The sequence below is a fragment of the Nasonia vitripennis genome, chromosome 3 (assembly GCF_009193385.2).
Source record: "Nasonia vitripennis strain AsymCx chromosome 3, Nvit_psr_1.1, whole genome shotgun sequence".
In the NCBI taxonomy this organism is placed as follows: domain Eukaryota; kingdom Metazoa; phylum Arthropoda; class Insecta; order Hymenoptera; family Pteromalidae; genus Nasonia; species Nasonia vitripennis.
This window is the reverse complement of record NC_045759.1, coordinates 16972244-16992632: the sequence shown is the minus strand read 5'-3', so window position 1 is coordinate 16992632 and position 20389 is coordinate 16972244. Positions and strand designations below refer to the sequence as shown.

At 43.9% G+C, this 20389-nt stretch overlaps 1 protein-coding gene across 2 annotated transcripts in view; it reads right to left on the bottom strand.

The window, feature by feature from the left end:
* Nucleotides 1-10525, bottom strand: part of LOC100122542 (neo-calmodulin) — a 113773-nt gene extending 103248 nt beyond the window's left edge. Inside the window, exons 1-2 of one of the 2 annotated variants that reach the window (XM_031927772.2) lie at nucleotides 10090-10525; nucleotides 9954-10019 (exon numbers count right to left, since the gene is read on the bottom strand). In XM_031927772.2, the coding sequence (XP_031783632.1) occupies nucleotides 9954-9992 (39 nt within the window). In that variant the 5' untranslated portion in view covers nucleotides 9993-10019; nucleotides 10090-10525. The remainder of the gene's footprint in view (nucleotides 1-9953; nucleotides 10020-10089) is intronic. The other variant, XM_016984478.3, reaches the window with a different exon arrangement.
* Between the last annotated feature and the right edge of the window lie 9864 nt (nucleotides 10526-20389).

Sequence of the window (20389 nt, the reverse complement as noted above, 5' to 3'; positions counted from 1 at the left end):
TGCATTGTGCAATAACGCTGGAAGTTTGCCTTCCGCATTTACGCGCGTGCTCGCGCTGCGAAGTATTCCTTTGATCTTGTAACGAGCGCTACTTCAGCGGGTAATTTTAAACTCTCCCTTTCCTACAGGCTAGCGCTTCGGCGCGAGCAACTCTTTGCCGTGACATGCACTCGAAATTCTATGAGCTCGTCATCGGTTTACACTCGGAACGCAGCAGCTCTGTACACATACGTGCGCGCACGAGCTTGTCTATATATCGTACATTATAACTCGAGACTTTCATCGAGAGCGAGAGAGAGCAAACACTCGAGATCTCACGCTCGATTAAGCGTCCAGCGCGCGAAATTGAGGTCAATCGTGAGCCGCCGAAGCGATGCACCGCCGTTAAAGGCCCTGTGTGTGTTCCGCGCTAGACCAGGAGACGAGCTTTGAAGCTCAAAACCCAGCTGGTACGCCCCCGACGTTTTTGCTTCCATATACGCAGAAAGGCCTCCGCGTTGTGGGGAAGAGAAAAACAAGAAAAGATCTTGAAAGCACTTCGTTGCTACGGCTCTTCCTCTCCGAGCTTGTATAGTATGGGCGCTAGGAGCATCCTTTTGGATCGAGCGCAGTAGCCGCTGCCTTGATTTTTATTTGCCTGCTGTAGTCAAAGAGCAATCTTTATTGGCAGAAGGAGATTGCGTTGTTTTTAAATTAAATCTTAAGTGTGTTTGTAATTAGACTCTCGTTGCCCGGGAAAGACCTGCTTGGTAATATTAATCAGGAGAGTGAAACTTTTATAGGATTGCCTGTTTGGAACAATTTTCTGTTGTTGATATTGATAGAAATAGCGAAGTTATGGGGAGAGTGGAATTGAAGAGATAAAGTTAAGCAGTGTCGTAAACTTTGGAAAAGCTTACATGGGACGTAAAAGTCACAGCTACCTTCCAATCCTAATCTGTAGCGACACGTTTTTTTACTTTTTCTATAGAAGCAAACTGAAGTTTTCTTTCGAACTTAAAGTAAACTGGACTATGCTTTTCGCGTATTTTCGAGAATTTAATCGAACGTACTGCTATACATCTCGATAATTATTTGGAAAACAGTTGATTAAACGTAATTTACACTACTATACTGAAACTAATCAAAGTAGAAATTTGCAAATTCGTCATGCGAAAGAGTCAAAACTTTTGTTGTGAATTCATCAACTTCAACGGAAAGTGCAAAGCGACACCTTTTCAGCAGTTAATTTTTGAAAAGTTTAAATTAAAAATTAAATCTCAGCTTTACTCGACTGCGTATTTTTTTTTAATCTCCCAAGGATTACGAACACCAAGAAGTCTACCAAACACCCTGAGCTCAAAGGGTCAAGAAAAATCAAGCGGAAAAAGGATATATCCCGGCTTTCTCTCTCTCTACAGCCTCGCGCCGATAAATCGCACCCCGCAGGAGTAAGTCCTTGAGCAAAGCGCCTACTCATTTTTCTCCACTCCGAGAGCTCTCCTTCCTGCCGCGCTTTCAGCTCATACACACGCCATCCTCATCGGTATACTGTCCAAACACACGCTCGCACTTTCCTTCCTGCTGACGTCCAGCCGAGTGGCCAGCTCAGTGCTGATAAGAAGATATTCCCTTTTTTTCTCTGAATATTTCTTGGCTCAGTCTTGCGAGAGTTTTGCAGAATGCTAGCAGTAGCCCACCCGGAGCAGACAACCACTGCCGGGGAGCTACGAAAGCTCTCGGTTGCCAAGGGTGACGGAGCTTGCGAGCCAGTGCCTCGCTCTCTTGCTTTTCGCCCCGTGTGTTGCGCCACGCAGTATAGTCCCGGGAACTTATTCTCTCTGCTCTTACGCTCTTTCGGAGTGTCAGCTTCTTCCCTCTGACCCGCGTGTACACCAACGTCCCCGCGATCGTAACTCGCTTGCTCTGTATGCCTAAGACAGGCCATGACGTGCAACTTTGATCAGCTAATTGACATCTCATGCACTGACCTCTCACCGCATGTATACTTGGGTGTAAACGATGTATTTTTATTTTTTCGGGACGATTACGTTTAAAGCTTGCGGAGTTGTGTAACTCTGTTTACTGCTGCAGCAGCGGCAGCAGCAGCGAATTCTCCGGAGATAAAATAATATGACACATCGTTGGAGAGTCAGCTGTGTGCGTGCTGCATTGTTAAACTTGTCTATTCAATTTTACGCACTTTAGATCCTGTGATGTAAAATTACGCGCATTACAGGATGTCCCGAGCGAATTAAGCGGCTTTTAGCTGGATTATTACTCGCGGGTGTGGCAATCGAGTTCTTCTTTTTTTTTTTTAATGACTGTGAATGCAGGTCAAAAGCTCGTTAAATATGAATCCGATTGAATTAATTTTCTTTACAGTCCAAGCAAGTTTAAAGTTCGGTATAATTTACGTTATTTTGATTTTCGAATAATTGGACAAGAAACTGCGGCTTTTGATTTGTGTTATTAATGAGCCTTCGCAATTAGCTCGGCAACTTTGTGCTGACTATGTATAATACATAGGGCGTGGCTTCGTCTTGTTAGTCCGATTAGAGTAATTATCACGTAAAGCTAACTAGTCTTACCAATTACAGACATGGGACGGTAAACCTCCTACTCTAACTTTGTAAAATATTCAATGACCTGAGAGCCCTCCATGCGCTAATTTGGGTACATTAAGCTTCCGGAAAATATTTGATAAATAAGATTGTGATGTAATTGTTTTGAAATAAAATTTAAAACTTTCGAAAAATGCACAGTAAAAATAGATGTAAAAAATTGTGTGTGTGTATATATATATATATATATATATATATATCTTCCTATATTATATAGTCATTTTGGCAAGACTCCCCCCCACCACCCCCCCACCACCCCCCCACCTTGGCCCCCCCACCAAAACACGTAAAATTCTTTCATTTTTCTGTTATTTTCGAAAATCTCAAAACCCCCCCCCCCATCGCCCCCCCCCCCGCCTGGCCCCCCCACCACCCCCCCACCAAATAACATGACTGCTCTCTGCGTTATCGGGCTTGAGACCGTCATACTTTCACAACGCTATTGCGTAGTAAAATAAGGCCGCATTAACAGTCCAATTAAATACAAATTTATAACATATTATGATTAAATAGATTTAAATTGGATAATATTAAATAGAATTAAGGTTTAGGTTAAGGTAAGAAGTATCAGTTCCAAGAGAACCAGATATTGAAGATCTCTAATTTTATTTAAGTTATAAGATTAAAGTTAATTATTAATAACGTGTAAATAAGTTAGGGAATAATTGAGTTCAAAGAACTCAAAGAACCATCAGAAAGTATAATCATTATAGATGATTCACTGATTGAATAAACAACAAAATGGACAAGATAAGCGAGATCAAAGACCTCGATGAATTTTCAGGTAATATGAGTAGTCAGACAGAACTAGAGAGACAGAATAAAGAGACAGTTTTCCAAATAATTTAATTTTCAGGATCACCTCACGTCTCCCAATGGCGCGCAACTCGAAAAGTCTATCATTTTATAGATGCCTTTTGCGGCACAAAGATTTAAACATTAAGAACATTAAAAAAAATTAAAATTAATTTTAAAAAAATATATATATATAAATTCAAATGATGAATTTCAAGCGTCAGAAAACTTAAAAAACTAGCTAAAACTATTTTAAATGCCATTAATAGTAGAAGTTCAATGTTAAACAATACTTTTACTTCCAGTAACAGGTTTTCTTATACAATAAGATCGATCATTTTCAACCATCCAGAACATAATTATCAGTTCATGAAAATAAAATTTTGAAGATAAAATCACACAGAAACTACAATAGGGGGTTGGCGAGCGAAGCGAGCAGGGGGGCGGAGCCCCACTAGTATATATATATATATATATATATATATGTGACACGATTCCGCAAAAATACCTAAAGGATCTCGAGGGCGCGTACACGAGCGAGTGTCATTAAGCATCGCTAATTAAAACATTACTCTGGATAACGTTAATTAAAACAAGCAAGAGGCTCTTTCTCTAAGAATAGCCAATAAATTTTAAAGAAATGTAACTGAAGCTTCTTCTTCCATTTGTCCTCTATTTGTCCCTACTTGAATCATAGCGGTTAGGCAGTTAAGTTTCATAAGAAATCTCGAATGATTTCAACAGTTTCTAAAAAAAATGCTCGACAGATATGAATTACAAGGAAACGTGAATAAATACCATATTTCCTTCCACGTAGACTCCTAAACCTTCAAAATAAATCCACCCGCCAACTGGACCCTCTCTCTTCTCGTCATTCCAGCACTGCAGAAGGCCCACCCGCAATTCTATCTGAAATGTCAAGAGCGTTCAAGGGTCGGTAAGACACCTGACATATAGGAGCCAAAAATCCAAGACAGTCTCGTAAGAATTATGGATTCGAGGTGGGCAAAAACGTCAGAAAAAAAGAGAGAAAGCTGTTGCTTGCCATAAAACGTGCTACGTACAAGCCGAGTTCTCGCAAATTTTACCCATACCTGCGGTGCTCGTTATGAAGGTCGACACATTCGTCCGAGCTACTGAATTATCGAGCTCACGTTTCCGCTTGAAGATCTCGTACGTGCCGTTGCCGACGCAATCGAAACGATCGCACACATAGGAGCTGCGTTTGATTACGCCCAGGCTCGCTAGGCGCGAGATGAATTTTGGTCGAGTATCAGAGGGAGGATATTGATAAAGGTATACAGCTGGGCGAGGATGAACTCGAGGATGAAAGGAATGAATTTTAAGGTGCTTGGGGGAGAGGCCTATACGTTTGATAAGAGGAGAACTTCATATGTGCGGTTTGCCGAGAGGATCGTCGCTCTTTTTTTGGCGGATCGGAAAGGTCTCGCAATATAAGTTTCCGAATGGAATGGTGGATACATATATATTTTTTTAATATCGAGATTCCTAAGTTTGGGAATGCGTGTTTTTGTATAAATTATTCGTTCTCCTTCTCGCAAATATCCATAAAATATAAGCTATGAAATCAGCAAGTCGAAACTTTTATTTTACATATTTTAGTTGGAGTAGTTTAGTAGCTTTGCTGATTTTACTATGATTAAGGTCGTGCATACTTAAATTTGGAAATTTACATTGTGTATCGTGATTGGAATACTTAAGTAAGGAATTCAAATACTGATGGGAAAGCTCGTTTGAAAATAACACGTTTTTCTTTGGAAAACATACTTATTATAGTAAAAAGCAAACTCTTATCCTGCCTGCAAGCTAATAAAGCCTTGACCTTTGACTTAATTTAAAAAATAATAATAACCATGCCCGTGGCAATGTTCTAGTCAAAAACTTCGTTATCCGAAACACAATAAAAAATTTCTTTGAGTTACAATGAAACAGAAGAAGAAGTCAGAAAGTCTCGCGTTCACTGGGTCGGTCAAAAGTTGACTCACCTATCTTACAAAATTCTTCAAGAGTTCTTCTACAAGACAATCGTCTCGCGTTTCAACTGTATGTGTATGTGTGCGCACCGAGCTCTTTCTCTCCGACTGTATATAGAAAGTCGTCAAAGCCGCGGTGGCCACGGTTGCGGCCACTACCTTCTCATTATGTGCTTTTGCACGAAAGCATGTTTGTCGCTTCAGGAATCCAAGTTGGCTAGGAGAGCAAAGGCTTGAAACGAGGCTTCTGGTTAGCCGGAGATGACTTAACTAGTGACGCGGCTTTCTACTTCTTTTTCCGAACTTTGCGAGTTTGCTTGGAGGAGCTGTTAACGAAGTTCGTAGGCGCGAAGTTTTCTTATGATTGTAAGAGGAAGATGGGGACACTTTATGAATTTCTGAGTATTCGACTCTTATACTTGAGCTTGATGTCGTTAAAATGATTTATTATTAGGATTCGATCTTACGCCTGCCGAATTTATATGCCTCTGCGAGATTGGGAGTTTTATTAAGTATTCATTTAAAATGTACCTAAGAAAATCAGATATGACCGATTTAATCTTTGCGAAATATTATCTCTTGACATAATTTTATGCTGACAAATTTGCTGTCTGTTGTAAATCAACGACGTAGTGGCATATCCATCGACAGCAGTTCGTGTACTTTAGAGTCAACCCATGATGATGATAAATGGAATTTCACGCCCTCGCGTTTACTACATTCATATTACAAATGTGTTTACTGTACGTAGAAGTATTGTGGAATCATGGACTTTGATACTACAGTATCGATTGTAGAGAAAACACCTATAGAAATGTGACAGAGGCGAGAAAAAATCTCTCTTGTTTAGTTTTGATATAAAATCGGATTTAAAGATATCATTCATTCGATTTTTCGATTCACTAGAAAGTCGTTCAATCGCTCAAAAATCATTTGAATTTATATTGATTGAAATTGTATTAAATGGTAATATTTCTTTATCGCATCTTGTTTTTCAAGTTTATTTTAATCTCGAAAGTTGTTCATTTGCATACTAATTCCATGGATTTCTAATAAATCACTTTCTAATAAATTCTTTCCCAGTCAAAGCAGCAATCCCATCCCAAGTAGGCACCTGAAATTTATAAATCTTCCTCATTCCCTCCTCGTCTCTCGCATCACATGGGAATTCCCAAGAAATCAATACATCTAATTCAATCCCTCCCTCTCTCTCCCTTGCGTCACCTTTTTGTTCCTCTCGTATTTTTTCATTCCCCCTTCTAACTACTAATTTCTCGCACGTACCTTATCTTTCGGCTTCAGCTTCTTTTGACTTTCGTCGTCACATCAATTCTGCTTTTTCGCACCTAATGTAACTTTGATCATACACCCAGTAAATTATTTCAAAAGAAGAGAAAAATCAATCTTCGTCTACAATATACCTTTTTCACGTCTTCACTTAATTCAGAAGCTATGTATACTGTAGTTCCTCTTCCTGCAGACGCAAATATGTATATTCGCTCGCAAATGCAGCAGCGAACCGGATAAAGGTTGCGAAAAATGCGAACACAGTAAGTCCAAGGACGTCGGGCGGTTTCTTGCCGGATGGGAAAAGTTTATCCGCGCTAGGGTACAGAGTAAATAGTTCTCACACAGATGCTACTCCCGCGCACACGCAGACGTTGAAATACGTACAATTATACGCAGTCGCGGGGAGTAATACATGCGAGACCAACGCCTCAAGTTTTTCGATTTTCTTCTCTGAGCGCGAGACTGAGGTTTTAACAGAAGCGGCACGAGGGGTGTTACAAGCGTGTAAAGCGTCGTTGTCGCAATCGCGAACTTCATGTGTATTTGAGCTTCCCGCTGATGCAAAATTTTATGAGGATGCAAATTGAGAATGAAGTATTTTGCATACCTTTGACAAGATGGAATAGAAGTCAAGGGTAAAGGTCTTGTTTTTATGTGGATAAGGTGGACCTATTTATGTGGTCAAGCTTAATGGGTTAAAAGATTTTCTTCTCGCGGTTCGGAATGTGCATCGTTGGCACTTCAGTGAATTACTTTTGAAAGTACTTTCGCTTGGTAGATACCGCAACGATGAACCTATAAAAAACTGAAAGTTTTATACTTCGAATTTATGACTGAGATGTTTTTTTTCATCTTTGAAAAATAAGAGAGTTTTGAGCCGTCAAACTATTTTCAAAATAAAGGTTATTGCAAATGAATGCATTAAATATCACTCAAAAATATATTGTGATCAGTAAAAAGTAAAAATGATTTGTTTAAAGTAATCGTAGTTGAGGATTTTATTTTGTAAAACTTCCTAGCAACGCAGTACATCAAATGCCATTGCATAGCAGATTTTTACCATATCACACGAAGACTATAAAAACGTGGACAACTCGATCCAGCGACACGTAATTCAGCAACAGTAAAAAGCCAAGCAACTCCGTACTACGTGGACGACTTCATACATGGAGGTGTATACGTCTTCGACCTTAATCCATCTGGCAGTTGTATCGCACTGCAAATTCCAAGAGTCCGCAGTAGCTCGCATACTCATACATCGTAAACACGATATTTTCGTTCACCGTAATAAACCTATACGTCAGCTCTTGAATCGATACCGACAAACTCGCTCTGCGAATGTTTTTTTCGCATGCGAGAGTCACACAGCTGTAGCGCAACAGCAACAGCGAAAAAAACGCAACGGATTCTCCCGCTCGCCGGCAAAGTCATGCAGCTGACCTTCTTTCCTTATTTAAACTCTGCGCACCGGAGCGCCGTGAGCCTCGTGCCTAGTCATTACCCACGAGCTTGATTATAATTACGCGAAAGGATGCTACAAGTGCACAGGTCGATGTGTGCGATACGCGAGCGCTTGCATCCCTCTTGCCCCTATACGCTATTCTCTTGTCTGTATGATTCTCTCTAGTCGCGTTGCGCCTGCACAACAGTTTCTACGCGCGCGTTCGTATCCCTTGTCGTAAAAGCGTCATCGTCTGTCTTGTTTGAAGATCGTGCCGAGGATTACGCGGCTGAACGTTTTGACGGAGTCTCGCTGGTCTTGCGCACCTTTGAGGAGAGATTTGTGCTTCAACTCTTTACAGTTGGGGCGTGCGTTTGTTTCAAGAGAGAGGGTATACTGTGGAAGTTTTCTCTTTAGTTTCGAGTTTTATCGATCCACCTGTCTTCTACTTTTTATTGAAACATAAGTGGAGACTTTCAAAACATTGGCTTTGCTGTGACATTTATTAAAGTATTTATAGAAATATTTGCCCTGAGGAGGATAGCTTGTCGAATAAGAAAGTAAAAATATTATCTTGCGATAGCGAGCGTAACGCGATTTGTGATGAAACTCTTGAAAGCCTTTTCTATAATAATTGCCGTTTCCGTATAAAATTGCGATGGCTTTACGTGTACTTAAGTTTTATCATTAAAAATATTACTTTCGAAATCTATCAAATCATTATAATTTGTCCATATTCACGGATCCATCGGAACTCCCGCATAATTAAAAGCTACCTTATTTCCATCAATTGTATAGGGGTAATATAGTCACACACATTAATAGATGCAACTATCACACTGAGCGTACAGCATATAGGTTTGTCATCATCGTCTCTGCTATTCTCGCCTTCGTGCTCACGCTTGACAAACAAATGCCAACAGCATACGGCTGATTTACCTCTTTGTGATAAGCTTATACGCCCTCGCGTCCTGCTCTGCATACACATACCCGCACGCGCCCGAGTGCATACACACATTTGCGTGGTTTTAGTCAAATGTTGGTGAATAAAGTCGCAATTAGTGATCACGAAAACGCATTGCATGCTTCCAATTTTTTTAGTATAAAAAAAATACTTCAAACTACTTTAACTTAATTTTTGGATTAATCAACGCTTTTTTGCCTTTCAACAATATAGATAGATAAGTAGTATGTGTCGATGGTATGATTGGTGCAATGCTAAGCTGAAAATCATTTAACTCTAACATAAATAATAAATCGACAAAAACCTTTTTCATTGATGTACTGCTAGAATTAAGATTATCTCTCTTGATGAATTATTAATTTGCAATAGTTTGAAATAAGAGTGAATTTTAATTGCATATAATAATTGTGTAGGATGATGTTGGATAGCGCAATAAAATCTGCTTCGTTGTCGTAGTTACCATCGCCCTGTAGACGCGAAATGTGAGAATAGCGAAGCCCGGAGCACGACTCTAGGTATTTCTTTGGCATCCATAGAATTAGCATAGTTAATTAAATGCTAGAGATCCCCATTTTAACACTTTTGCGGTCTTTACATCTCAATTTTATGCTTAGGTTTTCAGGTTACATACATCATTGAACTATTAACGAAAAAAACAAAATTTTGTTGTTGTTAAAATAATTGATATTAATAATCAAAACTTGTAATGTTCTTGTTCTTTGAAAACTCGAAAATACAAAAAAAAAACATGAAAATACATAATTTATGCTAAAGTTCTCTAAATGCATAAATATACAACATGAGCACGGTTGTGATTGTGTTAAAAATAAAAGAACAGCTTTATGATTGAAATTCTCATGACTTACCCGACGCATAACACGGAGGGAGAACGACGAAGTCTTCATTTTTGTGGAAATGCTGAATGTCTGGTGCTACAAGCTCGTAAGTAAATAATCTACACGTAAACTATGAAATATTCTACTATCTTCAGTGAAAACAAACCTCAACTGTAAATGAATCGCAATAAAAAAGTTCTCAGCTAGTATTGTGACTAAGAATACGAGTGGCAGCACTACAGGTGGTCGCTGATCTAACCGCACTTTACCTTATGAATACTAGTTCACTTTTTTCACAAAAGCTAAATTCAATTTGAATATAATCATCGGGATGTAGAAAAATAACACAAGATGTAAACATCTCTATAAAACCTGTGACGAACCAGAGCAACTTATAAAATGAAAGAACAACTCCAAAAAAATGAAAACTACACTTAACGAAATCGTTCTACAATCTGCTTTTATTTCCGAACAGAAATAATTATAGCAGAAGGCAAAAGAGTAAAGACGTGAGAAGGGAGAAAGAAGAAAAAAAGACGTGTACAATAGGCTGATCAACAAGGAACGCGGCTGTTGATCGTCTGGCCGTGTATTGCGGCTCTGCCGCATGAGGAGCTACCGAGAGAGAAAGTAGAGAGAAACCACCCTGGCTCTTGCGCGCACGCTCGTCGACCAGGGCCGACGCAACTCTAAGGTCGCTAAGGTTCCCAGGAGCCCCACAAAAACCAACAATAAATCCAATGAACCAGAATAAAAACAAATTAAAGGAATAAAAATTGATATAACATGATATAGCGTTCTATATAAAAATTTCGTTAAAGTGTCATTCTTTGATGCTGATTTTATAATTTTCACAATGCATGATTTTTAATTTCTTTTCAATCAATTTACATTCAGGTGAGTGAATTGAACTAAACTAAAAAAACTTTCAAATAACGCATAAAATTATTCACTAAATACCCTGGTAGAAACGTTCGTAAACCATTCGCCAACGGCTGGCCAAATTTTTCAAAGTTTGGCCAACAGTTCCAGCAGCCATAGGCCAACAGACGCGTTTATTTCGTCACGCTTTTATACTATCTATTAGGCAACAGTTGTCCAATTTTAAAACTCGTACAAAAAGATAATAAATCATAAATGCCTGCTCAAATAATTTATTAATATGAGTCTATTAATAATAAACAAGCATTAGATCGAACAATAATATGGTTTTAACATCGTAGAATCAGATTTTCACTGAGTATAAACTTTCATTAAATTTCAGTGTTATGTGAAAAGGTGTACGCACAAGTAGCCACGAGTGACTATAGTGCGCATGCGCGGCATTAGCTGCAGAGCGCATGTTTGCTAATACACACAAAGCAGGTTTCTGATTAATAAATGTAGTTAGGCAGCGGTTGGCCAACGCCGTAGGCCAACCATTGGTGGAAAGGCCAATATGGTTAGCTTATTTTCTACCAGGGTAACATTTCGATTAATAACAAACGTATTCTAAAAGAGTAGAACAAGGCTGGGATCTTCACGAATATAAAAGCACGCTAGAATAAAAAGACAATAATGTTCATTCAGAACACTAAAAAACCATATATTATAAATCAAAACAGCAAAATAAAGGAATATTATGTGTGCATATTAGAATCACAATTTTTCTTATTTATAAAACACTAGAGTAATCAAGAATTAGATTTGTTCATAAAATTCTATTTCGTATGTAATCAAATCTACGTGAAAAGTAAAATAGTTATAACATATTATGTAAACTATCTAGCCAAACTGTAAACCAAGGAATCATAGTAATACATGATAACCATAGTAGTTCATAGGCGGTTGAAGTAAGTTTTTAGATTCCTTAAAATTTTGTTACAAAAATATTTATTTCTTTATTCTCAATAACTAGAATTAAAATACTACTCGTAATCGATTACAATGTACTCGTCATCAATCGGTTGGTTAGTACAAATTTTTATTCCATCAATAACCTTGCCTGAAAATAAAAATAATGGTCAGAATCGGAAAGCAGAGTCCAAAAATAGGCGTACACGAGAACATGGTTTATAATGTAAAATAATAAAACAGAGAATGTAACATAACACCCGAAAATCATAAAAGTTACATTGTAACATCATACAAAATCAAAGTAAAAACGAAAACAAAAACAACTAGAAAACATGTTATAATCCGAAACAAATTAAACAACAAAAAATCTTCTAAAACTGAAACTAAAAGTATATAAGAACAGTTATATGAAACAAAAAAAAAAGTACTTACAGTAAGGATTTTGTGATCCATTAGAATCAACAGGATCTGCCGTAGTTGCTGGAGAGATTGTAGATATTTGAGTAGCATCAGTAAATGAAGGCTGAGTAGCATGCGTTACAGTAGTATGTGGTGCATGAGTCGGCTTAAACGCAGCATCAGTTGCTGTTGGCTTAGTTGCGTAAGTAACAGTAGTGTCTGGTGCATGCGTTGGCTTGTGCGTAGCATCAGTTGCTGTTGGCTTAGTTGCATGCGTGACGGTAGTATGTGGTGCATGCGTTGGCTTGTGCGTAGCATCAGTTGCTGTTGGCTTAGTTGCATGCGTTACAGTAGTATGTGGTGCATAAGTCGGCTTAAACGCAGCATCAGTTGCTGTTGGCTTAGTTGCATGCGTGGCGGTAGTATGTGGTGCATGCGTTGGCTTGTGCGTAGCATCAGCTGCTGTTGGCTTAGTTGCATGCGTCACAGTAGTGTGTGGTGCATGCGTTGGCTTGTAAGTACCATCGGTGAGTATAGGCCTACTTGCGTGGGTTACAGTAGTGTGTGGTGCATGCGTTGGCTTGTGCGTAGCATCAGTTGCTGTTGGCTTAGTTGCATGCGTCACAGTAGTGTGTGGTGCATGCGTTGGCTTTTGCGTAGAGTCACTTGCTGTTGGCTTAGTTGCATGCGTGGCGGTAGTATGTGGTGCATGCGTTGGCTTGTGCGTAGCATCAGTTGCTGTTGGCTTAGTTGCATGCGTCACAGTAGTGTGTGGTGCATGCGTTGGCTTTTGCGTAGAGTCACTTGCTGTTGGCTTAGTTGCATGCGTGGCGGTAGTATGTGGTGCATGCGTTGGCTTGTGCGTAGCATCAGTTGCTGTTGGCTTAGTTGCATGCGTGGCGGTAGTATGTGGTGCATGCGTTGGCTTAAGCGTAGCATCAGTTGCTGTTGGCTTAGTTGCATGCGTCACAGTAGTGTGTGGTGCATGCGTTGGCTTTTGCGTAGCATCAGTTGCTGTTGGCTTAGTTGCATGCGTCACAGTAGTGTGTGGTGCATGCGTTGGCTTTTGCGTAGAGTCACTTGCTGTCGGCTTAGTTGCATGCGTGGCGGTAGTATGTGGTGCATGCGTTGGCTTGTGCGTAGCATCAGCTGCTGTTGGCTTAGTTGCATGCGTCACAGTAGTGTGTGGTGCATGCGTTGGCTTGTAAGTACCATCGGTGAGTGTAGGCCTAGTTGCGTGGGTTACAGTAGTGTGTGGTGCATGCGTTGGCTTGTGCGTAGCATCAGTTGCTGTTGGCTTAGTTGCATGCGTGGCGGTAGTATGTGGTGCATGCGTTGGCTTGTGCGTAGCATCAGTTGCTGTTGGCTTAGTTGCGTGGGTTACAGTAGTGTGTGGTGCATGCGTTGGCTTGTGCGTAGCATCAGTTGCTGTTGGCTTAGTTGCATGCGTCACAGTAGTGTGTGGTGCATGCGTTGGCTTTTGCGTAGAGTCACTTGCTGTTGGCTTAGTTGCATGCGTGGCGGTAGTATGTGGTGCATGCGTTGGCTTAAGCGTAGCATCAGTTGCTGTTGGCTTAGTTGCATGCGTGACGGTAGTGTGTGGTGCATGCGTTGGCTTGTGCGTAGCATCAGTTTCTGTTGGCTTAGTTGCATGCGTCACAGTAGTGTGTGGTGCATGCGTTGGCTTTTGCATAGAGTCACTTGCTGTCGGCTTAGTTGCATGCGTGGCGGTAGTATGTGGTGCATGCGTTGGCTTGTGCGTAGCATCAGCTGCTGTTGGCTTAGTTGCATGCGTCACAGTAGTGTGTGGTGCATGCGTTGGCTTGTAAGTACCATCGGTGAGTGTAGGCCTAGTTGCGTGGGTTACAGTAGTGTGTGGTGCATGCGTTGGCTTGTGCGTAGCATCAGTTGCTGTTGGCTTAGTTGCATGCGTGGCGGTAGTATGTGGTGCATGCGTTGGCTTGTGCGTAGCATCAGTTGCTGTTGGCTTAGTTGCGTGGGTTACAGTAGTGTGTGGTGCATGCGTTGGCTTGTGCGTAGCATCAGTTGCTGTTGGCTTAGTTGCATGCGTCACAGTAGTGTGTGGTGCATGCGTTGGCTTTTGCGTAGAGTCACTTGCTGTTGGCTTAGTTGCATGCGTGGCGGTAGTATGTGGTGCATGCGTTGGCTTGTGCGTAGCATCAGTTGCTGTTGGCTTAGTTGCATGCGTGGCGGTAGTATGTGGTGCATGCGTTGGCTTAAGCGTAGCATCAGTTGCTGTTGGCTTAGTTGCATGCGTGACGGTAGTGTGTGGTGCATGCGTTGGCTTGTGCGTAGCATCAGTTGCTGTTGGCTTAGTTGCATGCGTCACAGTAGTGTGTGGTGCATGCGTTGGCTTTTGCGTAGAGTCACTTGCTGTTGCCTTAGTTGCATGCGTGGCGGTAGTATGTGGTGCATGCGTTGGCTTGTGCGTAGCATCAGCTGCTGTTGGCTTAGTTGCATGCGTCACAGTAGTGTGTGGTGCATGCGTTGGCTTGTAAGTACCATCGGTGAGTGTAGGCCTAGTTGCGTGGGTTACAGTAGTGTGTGGTGCATGCGTTGGCTTGTGCGTAGCATCAGTTGCTGTTGGCTTAGTTGCATGCGTGGCGGTAGTATGTGGTGCATGCGTTGGCTTGTGCGTAGCATCAGTTGCTGTTGGCTTAGTTGCGTGGGTTACAGTAGTGTGTGGTGCATGCGTTGGCTTGTAAGTACCATCGGTGAGTGTAGGCCCACTTGCGTGGGTTACAGTAGTGTGTGGTGCATGCGTTGGCTTGTGCGTAGCATCGGTTGCTGTTGGCTTAGTTGCATGCGTGACGGTAGTATGTGGTGCATGCGTTGGCTTATGCGTAGCATCAGTTGCTGTTGGCTTAGTTGCATGCGTGACGGTAGTATGTGGTGCATGCGTTGGCCTGTGCGTAGCATCGGTTGCTGTTGGCTTAGTTGCATGCGTGACGGTAGTGTGTGGTGCATGCGTTGGCTTGTGCGTTGCATCAGTTGCTGTTGGCTTAGTTGCATGCGTGGCGGTAGTGTGTGGTGCATGCGTTGGCTTGTGCGTAGCATCAGTTGCTGTTGGCTTGGTTACATGTTTGTCGGTAGTGTGTGGTGCATGCGTTGGCTTGTGCGTAGCATCGGTTGCTGTTGGCTTAGTTGCGTGCGTTACAGTAGTGAGTGGTGCATGCGTTGGCTTGTAAGTACCATCGGCGAGTGTAGGCCTAGTTGCGTGGGTTACAGTAGTGTGTGGTGCATGCGTTGGCTTGTGCGTAGCATCAGTTGCTGTTGGCTTAGTTGCATGCGTGACGGTAGTGTGTGGTGCATGCGTTGGCTTGTGCGTAGCATCACTTGCTGTTGGCTTAGTTGCATGCGTCACTGTAGTGTGTGGTGCATGCGTTGGCTTGTGCGTAGCATCAGTTGCTGTTGGCTTAGTTGCGTGGGTTACAGTAGTGTGTGGTGCATGCGTTGGCTTTTGCGTAGAGTCACTTGCTGTTGGATTGGTTACATGTTTGTCGGTAGTGTGCGGTGCATGCGTTGGCTTATGCGTAGCATCAGTTGCTGTTGGCTTAGTTGCATGCGTGACGGTAGTATGTGGTGCGTGCGTTGGCTTGTGGGTAGCATCAGTTGCTGTTGGCTTAGTTGCATGCGTGACGGTAGTATGTGGTGCGTGCGTTGGCTTGTGGGTAGCATCAGTTGCTGTTGGCTTAGTTGCATGCGTCACAGTACTGTGTGGTGCATGCGTTGGCTTGTGCGTAGCATCAGTTGCTCTTGGCTTAGTTGCATGCGTGGCGGTAGTATGCGGTGCATGCGTTGGCTTGTGCGTAGCATCAGTTGCTGTTGGCTTAGTTGCATGCGTCACAGTAGTGTGTGGTGCATGCGTTGGCTTGTAAGTACCATCGGTGAGTGTAGGCCTAGTTGCGTGGGTTACAGTAGTGTGTGGTGCATGCGTTGGCTTGTACGTAGCATCAGTTGCTGTTGGCTTAGTTGCATGCGTGGCGGTAGTATGTGGTGCATGCGTTGGCTTGTAAGTACCATCGGTGAGTGTAGGCCTACTTGCGTGGGTTACAGTAGTGTGTGGTGCATGCGTTGGCTTGTACGTAGCATCAGTTGCTGTTGGCTTAGTTGCATGCGTGGCGGTAGTATGTGGTGCATGCGTTGGCTTGTAAGTACCATCGGTGAGTGTAGGCCTACTTGCGTGGGTTACAGTAGTGTGTGGTGCATGCGTTGGCTTTTGCGTAGCATCAGTTGCTGTTGGCTTAGTTGCATGCGTGACGGTAGTGTGTGGTGCATGCGTTGGCTTGTGCGTTGCATCAGTTGCTGTTGGCTTAGTTGCATGCGTGACGGTAGTGTGTGGTGCATGCGTTGGCTTGTGCGTAGCATCACTTGCTGTTGGCTTAGTTGCATGCGTCACAGTAGTGTGTGGTGCATGCGTTGGCTTGTGCGTAGCATCAGTTGCTGTTGGCTTGGTTACATGTTTGTCGGTAGTCTGCGGTGCATGCGTTGGCTTATGCGTAGCATCAGTTGCTGTTGGCTTAGTTGCATGCGTGACGGTAGTATGTGGTGCATGCGTTGGCTTGTGCGTAGCATCAGTTGCTGTTGGCTTAGTTGCATGCGTGACGGTAGTATGTGGTGCGTGCGTTAGCTTGTGGGTAGCATCAGTTGCTGTTGGCTTAGTTGCATGCGTCACAGTACTGTGTGGTGCATGCGTTGGCTTGTGCGTAGCATCAGTTGCTGTTGGCTTAGTTGCATGCGTCACAGTACTGTGTGGTGCATGCGTTGGCTTGTGCGTAGCATCAGTTGCTGTTGGCTTAGTTGCATGCGTCACAGTACTGTGTGGTGCATGCGTTGGCTTGTGCGCAGCATCAGTTGCTCTTGGCTTAGTTGCATGCGTGGCGGTAGTATGTGGTGCATGCGTTGGCTTGTGCGTAGCATCAGTTGCTGTTGGCTTAGTTGCATGCGTCACAGTAGTGTGTGGTGCATGCGTTGGCTTGTAAGTACCATCGGTGAGTGTAGGCCTAGTTGCGTGGGTTACAGTAGTGTGTGGTGTATGCGTTGGCTTGTGCGTAGAGTCACTTGCTGTTGGCTTAGTTGCGTGGGTTACAGTAGTGTGTGGTGCATGCGTTGGCTTGTGCGTAGCATCAGTTGCTGTTGGCTTAGTTGCATGCGTGACGGTAGTATGTGGTGCGTGCGTTGGCTTGTGGGTAGCATCAGTTGCTGTTGGCTTAGTTGCATGCGTCACAGTACTGTGTGGTGCATGCGTTGGCTTGTGCGTAGCATCAGTTGCTCTTGGCTTAGTTGCATGCGTGGCGGTAGTATGTGGTGCATGCGTTGGCTTGTGCGTAGCATCAGTTGCTGTTGGCTTAGTTGCATGCGTCACAGTAGTGTGTGGTGCATGCGCTGGCTTGTAAGTACCATCGGTGAGTGTAGGCCTAGTTGCGTGGGTTACAGTAGTGTGTGGTGTATGCGTTGGCTTGTGCGTAGCATCAGTTGCTGTTGGCTTAGTTGCGTGGGTTACAGTAGTGTGTGGTGCATGCGTTGGCTTTTGCGTAGAGTCACTTGCTGTTGGCTTAGTTGCGTGGGTTACAGTAGTGTGTGGTGCATGCGTTGGCTTGTGCTTAGCATCAGTTGCTGTTGGTTTAGTAGCATGCGTCACAGTGGTCTCCGGTGCATGCGTTGGCTTGTGCGTTGCATCAGTTGCTGTTGGCTTAGTTGCATGCGTGACGGTAGCATGTGGTGCATGCGTTGGCTTGTGCGTAGCATCAGTTGCTGTTGGCTTAGTTGCATGCGTGACGGTAGTATGTGGTGCATGCGTTGGCCTGTGCGTAGCATCGGTTGCTGTTGGCTTAGTTGCGTGCGTTACAGTAGTGAGTGGTGCATGCGTTGGCTTGTAAGTACCATCGGTAAGTGTAGGCCTAGTTGCGTGGGTTACAGTAGTGTGTGGTGCATGCGTTGGCTTGTGCGTAGCATCAGTTGCTGTTGGCTTAGTTGCATGCGTGGCGGTAGTATGTGGTGCGTGCGTTGGCTTGTGGGTAGCATCAGTTGCTGTTGGCTTAGTTGCATGCGTGACGGTAGTATGTGGTTCGTGCGTTGGCTTGTAGGTAGCATCAGTTGCTGTTGGCTTAGTTGCATGCGTGGCGGTAGTATGTGGTGCAAGCGTTGGCTTGTGCGTAGCATCAGCTGCTGTTGGCTTAGTTGCATGCGTGGCGGTAGTATGTGGTGCATGCGTTGGCTTGTGCGTAGCATCAGTTGCTGTTGGCTTAGTTGCATGCGTCACAGTAGTGTGTGGTGCATGCGTTGGCTTGTGCGTAGCATCAGTTGCTGTTGGCTTGGTTGCATGCGTGACGGTAGTATGTGGTGCGTGCGTTGGCTTGTGGGTAGCATCAGTTGCTGTTGGCTTAGTTGCATGCGTGACGGTAGTATGTGGTGCGTGCGTTGGCTTGTGGGTAGCATCAGTTGCTGTTGGCTTAGTTGCATGCGTCACAGTACTGTGTGGTGCATGCGTTGGCTTGTGCGTAGCATCAGTTGCTCTTGGCTTAGTTGCATGCGTGGCGGTAGTATGCGGTGCATGCGTTGGCTTGTGCGTAGCATCAGTTGCTGTTGGCTTAGTTGCATGCGTCACAGTAGTGTGTGGTGCATGCGTTGGCTTGTAAGTACCATCGGTGAGTGTAGGCCTAGTTGCGTGGGTTACAGTAGTGTGTGGTGCATGCGTTGGCTTGTACGTAGCATCAGTTGCTGTTGGCTTAGTTGCATGCGTGGCGGTAGTATGTGGTGCATGCGTTGGCTTGTAAGTACCATCGGTGAGTGTAGGCCTACTTGCGTGGGTTACAGTAGTGTGTGGTGCATGCGTTGGCTTTTGCGTAGCATCAGTTGCTGTTGGCTTAGTTGCATGCGTGACGGTAGTGTGTGGTGCATGCGTTGGCTTGTGCGTTGCATCAGTTGCTGTTGGCTTAGTTGCATGCGTGACGGTAGTGTGTGGTGCATGCGTTGGCTTGTGCGTAGCATCACTTGCTGTTGGCTTAGTTGCATGCGTCACAGTAGTGTGTGGTGCATGCGTTGGCTTGTGCGTAGCATCAGTTGCTGTTGGCTTGGTTACATGTTTGTCGGTAGTCTGCGGTGCATGCGTTGGCTTATGCGTAGCATCAGTTGCTGTTGGCTTAGTTGCATGCGTGACGGTAGTATGTGGTGCATGCGTTGGCTTGTGCGTTGCATCAGTTGCTGTTGGCTTAGTTGCATGCGTGACGGTAGTATGTGGTGCGTGCGTTAGCTTGTGGGTAGCATCAGTTGCTGTTGGCTTAGTTGCATGCGTCACAGTACTGTGTGGTGCATGCGTTGGCTTGTGCGTAGCATCAGTTGCTCTTGGCTTAGTTGCATGCGTCACAGTACTGTGTGGTGCATGCGTTGGCTTGTGCGTAGCATCAGTTGCTGTTGGCTTAGTTGCATGCGTCACAGTAGTGTGTGGTGCATGCGTTGGCTTGTAAGTACCATCGGTGAGTGTAGGCCTAGTTGCGTGGGTTACAGTAGTGTGTGGTGTATGCGTTGGCTTGTGCGTAGCATCAGTTGCTGTTGGCTTAGTTGCGTGGGTTACAGTAGTGTGTGGTGCATGCGTTGGCTTTTGCGTAGAGTCACTTGCTGTTGGCTTAGTTGCGTGGGTTACAGTAGTGTGTGGTGCATGCGTTGGCTTGTGCGTAGCATCAGTTGCTGTTGGCTTAGTTGCATGCGTGACGGTAGCATGTGGTGCATGCGTTGGCTTGTGCGTAGCATCAGTTGCTGTTAGCTTAGTTGCATGCGTGACGGTAGTATGTGGAGCATGCGTTGGCTTGTGCGTAGCATCAGTTGCTGTTGGCTTAGTTGCATGCGTGACGGTAGTATGTGGTGCGTGCGTTGGCTTGTGGGTAGCATCAGTTGCTGTTGGCTTAGTTGCATGCGTCACAGTAGTGTGTGTTGCATGCGTTGGCTTGTAAGTACCATCGGTGAGTGTAGGCCTAGTTGCGTGGGTTACAGTATTGTGTGGTGTATGCGTTGGCTTGTGCGTAGCATCAGTTGCTGTTGGCTTAGTTGCGTGGGTTACAGTAGTGTGTGGTGCATGCGTTGGCTTTTGCGTAGAGTCACTTGCTGTTGGCTTAGTTGCGTGGGTTACAGTAGTGTGTGGTGCATGCGTTGGCTTGTGCGTAGCATCAGTTGCTGTTGGCTTAGTTGCATGCGTGACGGTAGCATGTGGTGCA